Raw genomic sequence first — 8,453 nt, 5'->3', positions numbered from 1 at the left:
CAGGTGTCAATCAAGATGCAATAAACTACATAGTTTTTGACTATAAAAAGTTAACTGTTGTCAACGATCTTATCAAAAAAAGACTCATAAAATTTAAAGCTGAATTGCTTGCTGAATTTAACTCAAAGATTGCAAAAGTGCCATGAACACGATTCTCCACAATAAAGGTAATTTATTTTAGATAATTTAATGAAATTTAAAAGACATGTTTTTCCAATATGTTTCTAAAGTATGGCCAAAAGATCTAAATACTAATTAATAATTTTGTGATTCAAAGAAATTTAAAATTCTTGAAAAATAATACAATATATTTTTTTGTTATATGTAGTATGTATACATATTCCTTGGAGAATTGCACATCACTTTCGTATTGCACTTATAACACCATAACAAATTTAACAACCACTGGTTATAAACAGTCCATTTGGATGCCTTAGACCTATATTCAATAAAGCCTTGTGAACAGTTCAGTTCAATCATTTGAACAATGTGATATGGCCTGTTGAACCATTCAACGTGTCCCTTTGAATCAATCAATTAAGCCTGTTGAACAGTCCAATACAGCCTGTTGAACAGTACAATACAGTCTGTTGAACAGTTCAATACAGTCTGTTGAACAGTTCAATACAGTCTGTTGAACAACCTGCTAGACAGTTCAATGTGACCTGTCTGACAGTTGTAAAATAGCCTATTGGTCTATTTAATTAATGGCTTGTTCTGTCATCTGTAAACACAACGCGTCTAGACTGCTGTACTCGTCGCTGAGCGCCGCCGACGCGGCGGGCGGCGGGCGCGGCGCGGCGGCGGGCGGGAAGGGCGGGTAGGAGTTGGACTTGCCGCGGGGCGCAGGCGGCGCCACGCTGTACTGCGGCGCCCACGATCGGCGCTGAACCACTTTCTGGTACCCGTTGGGGCCTAAACGCCATCTGGATGGTGAGAATTAAGACGAGTTAGAAATATTGAAGTATGTCTAATAAAATCCTACTTATATTTTAAATGCGCAAGTTTGTATGTATGGATTTTTGTTACTCTTTCATGCAAATGAACCGCTGCGCCAAAGATGCCGTGTAATTAATGAATGTGGAGTGTTGTCCCGGCGTTTGTAATAGGATCAGTCTATCACTTTCAATAGATGCCGCAAATTGCGACTGTCACTGATCTAGTGGTTGCCAGCTGCTTCTCATAAATTATATTTTTAAACAGAACAAGTTATTATCTACCTACACAGACTGAGTTAATGGTGACGTAGCTGCTTCAAAGCAAGCAACCGCAAGTGATATGAATGACTCTAAATTAATAATCTCTGTAAAGTAACTTTAATAGAATAAGTCCACTCCCTCTCTGTCCCATGCATGTCGTTCAAGGCGACAAAGGAATGGCTAATATACGTGTTATTCTTGTAGGCAATGGACTAGCAACCTGACACTATTTAAATTTAAATTCCATAATAAAACCATAAAGCTTCATGTGGCTTTTCAACAAGACTATTGACTGTCTACCCCGCAAGGGATATAGACGTGATTAAACGTATGTATGTAACTCTTATAAAAGCTGTCGATTACCTTGGCTTCGGACACCGCCTGTTCAGCGGCATGTCGCTTACGTGGTGGAAGAACTGCCTCGGGGGCAAGCGGTGACGTAGCCGCTTTAATTGCTCGACTAATTCTGGCTGAGTGAACGCTTCGTGGTGTAGCGCCTGAAATTATTTATTTGTTGATTTTAGTATGTTAGGACAAGTTAAGCTACAATCCGGTTTTCGGATTCGCCACAGAACCTAGCCCTATGGAAACCAACACAAATAAAACCTCCTTCTTGCATTATGTACAGTAGGAAACTGATTTTTTCAACTGACCAGATTCCAATATTGACGGAGTTACGCAGGTTTTTTAATGTAAATTTGAGTGAGTTTGACCTCAATATGCCTGATAATTGGTTAAAGATGGCTGATTCTTAGCCTAACTCCGATAATAGGGGAATCTGGTCACGCAAACTCAAATAATGCCCATACACACTCAATGGCCTTAATAATCACTATAATAGTATACCGAAGTTTAACACAAGGGTTGAAACATTGTCATTGTAATTTTACGGGAAAAATCGCGGGCCACAACTAGTTATTAAGCTACACCCGGGTTCGAATTCCGGCCAGGGAATGATCAGAAAAGAACTTTTTCTGATTGGCCATGGCCTTGGATGTTTATCTATATAAGTATTTATTATAAAATATAGTATCGTTCAGTTAGTATCTCATAACACAAGTCTCGAACTTACTTCGAGGCTAACTCAATCTGTGTAATTTGTCCTGAATATATTTATTGTCCCGCATATATTTACACTGGTAAAGGGTCAGGTCAAAAGTAACCGAAACCGCCGAGCTTGCATGAAGAGAGTTATGAATGTGGATGAAGCGAAGGAAGTATGCAGAGATCGTGGCAAGTGGAAAGAGGTAGTCTCTGACTACCCCTCCGGGAAAGAGGCGTGATTTTATGTATGTATGTTTGTATATTTACACCAAGTTCTAGCATCAGTAAACGAATACCTTCTCAATAAGCCAGCAGTGCAGGGAGAGTGGGTCCACTGGCGGCTCGTGGTCGTCCTCCGTCGCACTGGTGGGCAGCCGCGTGCTGTTGCTGCCGCTACTGAGGGCGGTCGATGCTGAAACACACACAGAATCCCTTTACTCATATTCATCATACTCATTTAATCACGTCTATATCCCTTGCAGTGCCAGCAGTCTTGAAAGGCTGATAGGCCACATTCAGTTGTAAGGCCAAATGATAGAATTGAGAAAGGCGAAAGTCTGTTTGTTTCGCTCTCAAAGCTAAGCCGCAGGAGTAAGTTCAAACTTGGTATGCATATAGTTAAAAATCCGCGTTTTAACATGCGATACCTCTTTTTTTCAAAAATCAGCCCCGAAAATAGTAAAGTGGGAGATGAAAGTTTGTATGAAAATCAATAATGCTACCCGTTCGAAGTCAGGGCAGGACTTCTATTTAATGTTATAAATCCCAATTGGGATAAGTCCGCCATTGTACATGTTCTTTTAAATCGAATAATTGTTTTTTAAATTATATTTATTTTTATACAAACAGTTTACAAATAAACAAACAATATGAACAAAGACAACCTTTATAACAATGGGATAATTACCGATATCAAGCACCCTGACAATATGCTGCGGCAGCTCCGACGCTGGTGGCATGGGACTCAGCAACACCCCCCGCAGTTTCTCCAGCGCTCGGGCCAAACTTACTGGGGTCACGTTGGAAGTCAACTCAGACTCTATGCTTTCTAAGATGGCTGATCGTTCGCTTAGCTTCTTTATCGACAGGAGCAGTTTGTGGCGGGCTCCTTTTGTCACACCTGAGAATTGATTTTACATTTACTTGTGTAAGTAACTACGGTGGATAGAGTTTGTATGGCATATCTAACTGTTACAAATACAATGACACAAATAAATTTTAAGCAAAACAGATTGGCACTTCAGATTTAATAAATTTACAATACACACCTAATTCCTCTAAATATTTGTCATCCATTGCGATCATTTGGTCATAACTTATATTGGTGAACAGCCACACATATTTATGTAACCTCAGACTTTTGAGCCATTGCGTCACCGTCGACATCCCAGGGTGCTCTCCGAAGTTGTGCGACCGCAGGTCATCCAGCCGCGTCTCACTCCCAGTCGTCCCGTACATTATACTTATTGGCCGTAACTGACTTAGACTGTGTTCACTAGACAGCGAAAAACTTCTTGGCTTCTGCACAAAGGGCTCGTCGCTCAAATTTTCCGCCGATGACGACATATGCATAAAGTTCGTCGTGGGTGGAGTCAAACTGTTCGATCTTTCCGACTTCGGCTGCGTTATTGTAATGTCGAAATTCAGCTTTTCACCTTCTAAACTAATGTCGACGTCACGTCCGTTTTTTGAGAATGATTCTTGGAGTATATCAATGTAACACGTCTCTATTGGTTCAACTAAGCTTCTAAACTCGACATTCTTGCCGATTGTCCGCCTAAAAGTATTGCTTACACCCCAAATGTTTGAGTCTGAAAATAAGCAGGGATCTATCCTTTGCTGCCAAACAGTTTCTGTGGTCCTGTTGCCTGATATATGATTTTCTAGGTGGCGCAGCCATTGTGTCAAAGTTCTGTAAACAAAAAAAAATCATGTTCAGATTTTATGTATGAAATATCTATTTATATCTATGTATTTATAAATAATATGCATTACGCTTATATTAAATTAACAAATTTAATCTCTAATTTGAAATGAAAAATTTCATTGTACATATTTATGAGCATTAAAACTTCTTTATCACACAGTCAATTTTGGGACTTCTTCTTTATTCTCTAAATAAAATACAGATTATTAAATGACTTATTGTTAAAATGCAAAACTTAATAAACTCACGAAATAAAATAGAAGAAGAAGAAGGAAAATTAACATCATATTAATTAAAATAAAGTTTTATCAATAGCATAAAATGTAATTAAAAAAATATTTTCATGTGACATATGTGATATTGGCACCTTTTCTGGTGCAATGATTGATAAGAAGCAGATAAGGAATTATATTTGACCAAGTTAGTCTTAAAAATTTGGCAAGGAATATTATCACTGAGAACTTATTGTTGAACCTCCGACTTGGAATCATTAATTTTAACTGAATTGTTTTATATGAATTTTTGGGTTTTTTCATGAAGTGACTTCCGCAATCCTTACAAGGAAACTACCAATATTGGGTCATGGTACATTTTTATATTTTATTAATTTTTTTTCATTCATGTTGCCTGACTGAATGCGCAAGTTTCTTTCTTTTTAATCAGTAAAAAAACAATGTTAACTTTTTAATGGTTTAACCATTGATTTTTAAAAAAGATTAAATAAATAAGTTTGGCTATTTGTTCGTACCTTCTTCAATTTGGTAAAATAAAATCAATATTAATAGTAATAAAAATATACATACTTTTGGTCATTATGAGTAAGTGCAGGGTGTACAAGAAGGTAGGAGAGTAGCTGTCTGCACAGGTCTGGTGATGTAGTAGCGCGCCGCGGAGCATCAACACATCTTTGGACTAATGTCTGAGCCCCTGCCACAAAAACATCTTTCGCGCGCTCGTTGTCTGTCCGCAAAAATGGAAGCAGCATCAGCAATCTTCTTAATTGATCAGCACCTAAAAGATTTGTTGAATGTTTTTTTATTTCTCTTGTCACACTATTTTTGCTAGCTAGACATTCTGGTGAAAATCTTTATAGCCTGCATGTTATTTAATGTTGCATGTAAATTGGAGGTACTTGAGTCTAATTATATCCAATACGGCTTCCAAAGTTTATGTGTAGAAGAAGCGGCGGAACAAACTACATTGCAGTATATTTACCAGACATCAATTTACAAATAAGTATAGATCTTAAATCTAAATCGTGAATGAATGCACATTGTCTACAAAAAACAAAGTATTAATAAGGTAACTTAATAATTTGGCAAAAAGATACTCTTGTAACTTTCTATTAATTTGAGAGTTCCATGAACTAACAAAATATGAACAGTATAACTTGATCTTGTGAATGTGCAAAGTTCATATTGTGTTATAAAATTTTCTATATGTATGTTGCTAATAAGAAAGTGATTCACACAAAAACTACATAACAGATTTTCATTAAACATTGCAGTAATACAGCTTAGACATTGGAATAACATAATAACTTAAAATTCATGGAGATTTAAGGCAGATGAAATCACAGGCAACAGCTTAATTAAAAGCAATTATCCATCTAGAAATAATAAAATATATGGATTAAGTAGGTAGGTACAACATTCATGACCCTTAGACTTACAAATTCTATCTACATTTTTCCTACAACTAATTTATATTATTGTTATAATCCCTTTGGATATTGTGGTGCATAATGATACTAATAAACATTGCCAATTATAATATCTTGACTAGACAAAATCGATATTGCTGTAACTAAAAAAATCTGGAATTGTAAATTATTTATTCTTACCCTCATTATCATCATCTTCACATCTGACTGCAAGCAAACCAGTCAGGATTGCTTCATCATTAGCTTCATGCTCTAATCTCTCGTCTTCTTGCATGACATGGTTTTGCAGGGCAGCCTCCACCGCTCGATGCACCAGCTTCAGACCCGGCCAGGGCACACGCCTAGCCAAAGCGCATGCCACAATTGTCTTCTCGCACGGGCCCCATTGATCAAAAACCCCAGCAACGCTCGAAAGCTGTTCGAAAAAAATTCCGTTCATCGCGCCAACAGCATATCAAACTGATAAAATAAGATTTGTTTGTATTCTACACGTCAAAGGTCCCTATGACAGCTGATCGTCCAGGCAAAATTTGGTCGTTTCAGAATAGCAACAGCACTTGCAACGGTAGCTCCGGCAAAATATACATGGAGATGGACAGTTGGGCCAAGCTACACGACAATATTTTTTACAGGTAGATTGAAAACAATATTTTAAATTAATTCATTTTACTCAATCTAACAAAATGGCTGGTTGATCAGAGTTACCAACTCCATTATAAAAACAGCCCATTCAGAAGCCACTATGATAATTACGAAGCCTTACCTATTGTAAGAAGTATAGTTGAAAGTTCAGGAATGTACTATATTATATAATAATCAAATATAACGCATTGAACTATAATTAAGGAAACAAATAATAAAAATATTTTACAATAAAATTAGATCTATGTTTTCCTCTAACAAAACTATGTCATGACAAACGTTACTATGGCATACACAAGCATATGTCTGCCAGCTGGCTTTGCCTGTTAATATTTAAATAAACTAATATTAAAAATAAAGTAGGTTGCCTACACCATAACTATCACTTTGGCAAATCTATTTTGTGGGTTTGGTTCATTTATTTTTTTTAATTCTGGTTTTAGTACACCAAACCATGTCAGAGAGTAGAAACAGTCACATATTTGGCAATTGTTGCTTCTTTGGATCGCGTTATACATTGTTCTATTGTTCTATTTAAATATATGCAAAAAATTTCATGGTTATTTTTTTATTGATTCGTACATGAAGTAATGTGGCTTGCAAAACTGTAATTTATACGTTTGTAACTCAATTTGCTCTAATTTGATGCTAAAAGCTTCTTGTTGGAAACTCTATGTAGATAAGAAAGGAAAAGAACCACAGATGATAAAGTTTTTGTAACTAGTATCAAGTACAGGTATCAAACGTAAAGTACCTATATATTATCACATGCAGCTGCAGCTCCTCATACTCGAATATGTAGGGTACTTATATTTTATTTAGTACATACTTGATAACTAATAGGTAGGTACAAAACCTACATACAAATCAATAATACTACTGATTTTTATTTTGTTTTTAGGTAGTTTTCTTACGTCCGTACTTTTAAACATATTTTTTAATTATTTTATGTAATAATGACTCCGGCCGGTGAAGGATAATCGTAGATGGCGCTCTTATAGCTTGTTTCCCTGTCATTTGTTTTGTAGTGTGTTGTAAGATTGTGATGGCGGTTTTGTGTTTCTTATGTATGTTTATATAATAAAGATGAACTAAAAAAGAGAGGAGCTTCTATGCAAGGAAACAAGGCAGATGTGTTAAAAATCATCATCATATAAAATCTGCTTTGTTATGGATATAAGGTAGGTACACCAGCGCTACTTCACTTTGACAGATGCCGACCCCAACGGGGATTATTATGATTCCTAGCCCACCTACCAAAATTACCTAATAACATTAAATCATCAGATTATTATGTAATTACACGACTATAGAAATGTGCAGGGTGCCAAAGTTACGACTTACGACTCCTAATTAAGGTGTAATATACTTCGTTACATCTCAGGCAGTTTTTTGTTTAGTGACGCAATTAGGGATGTGACATTGCTGATAAAAAATCGATTTTTATCTAATCGATTTATTTTTTAAGTATGAAAAATCGATTAATAAATAATCGATTTTTCTTAAGAAAATAATCGATTTTATTATATTGATAGATTTTTTCCTAATTTTTCAATTAATGTCAAAATAAACGCTATTTACATTATATCAATAGATTTATTCATTTAATATAAACATCAGAAACAGTAAGTTCTAATACAGGGTGACATTTAAAACAACTGCATCCTCTTAAACATAGATTATACCCATGCTTCTGAGCCGTTGGAGCTTATTTTTATTTAAATTAAACGTCATCATTTTCACATTTAAAAAACTACGTCACACGCTTTAAAATAGACCAATACTACAAAAAGAAATTAAAACTAAACATGTAAATAAATGTCTGAAAAATAAATTATTTTTCTAGTATCAAGATCAATTAAAGTACAGAGTTGTCGAGATCGCTCAGCTGAATGAATTGTGCCGTTAACCTTTGAATCTTACGCGTCGCTTTTCCGCCGGCCGGGGTGATATGACGTATTTAGGATCGTGGATTATG

At 36.0% G+C, this 8,453-nt stretch overlaps 1 protein-coding gene across 1 annotated transcript; it reads right to left on the bottom strand.

Annotated features, from left to right (window-relative positions):
• Positions 1 to 328: 328 nt before the first annotated feature.
• LOC106135755 (protein Smaug) lies at positions 329 to 6,534 on the bottom strand. Its single transcript, XM_013336129.2, has 7 exons — positions 6,014 to 6,534; positions 4,974 to 5,181; positions 3,512 to 4,155; positions 3,151 to 3,363; positions 2,540 to 2,655; positions 1,563 to 1,696; positions 329 to 926 (listed from the first exon to the last, which is right to left on the bottom strand). Exons 1-7 carry the CDS (start codon positions 6,270 to 6,272, stop codon positions 701 to 703), a joined length of 1,800 nt encoding a protein of 599 aa, XP_013191583.1. The 5' UTR covers positions 6,273 to 6,534; the 3' UTR covers positions 329 to 700.
• Between the last annotated feature and the right edge of the window lie 1,919 nt (positions 6,535 to 8,453).

Source organism: Amyelois transitella, chromosome 15, assembly GCF_032362555.1.
Source record: "Amyelois transitella isolate CPQ chromosome 15, ilAmyTran1.1, whole genome shotgun sequence".
NCBI lineage: Eukaryota > Metazoa > Arthropoda > Insecta > Lepidoptera > Pyralidae > Amyelois > Amyelois transitella.
The sequence above is the reverse complement of the archived record's forward strand: the minus strand, read 5'-3'. Positions and strand labels throughout refer to the sequence as shown.

Coding starts and splice junctions, on each gene's coding strand:
- LOC106135755 (XM_013336129.2), bottom strand. CDS start 6,272: ATGAACGGAATTTTTTTCGAACAGCTTTCGAGCGTTGCTGGGGTTTTT. Junction 4,156..4,973: donor CTTACTCATAATGACCAAAA/GTATGTATATTT, acceptor TTTTGTTTACAG/AACTTTGACACAATGGCTGC. Junction 927..1,562: donor AGGCGGTGTCCGAAGCCAAG/GTAATCGACAGC, acceptor CTCACCATCCAG/ATGGCGTTTAGGCCCCAACG.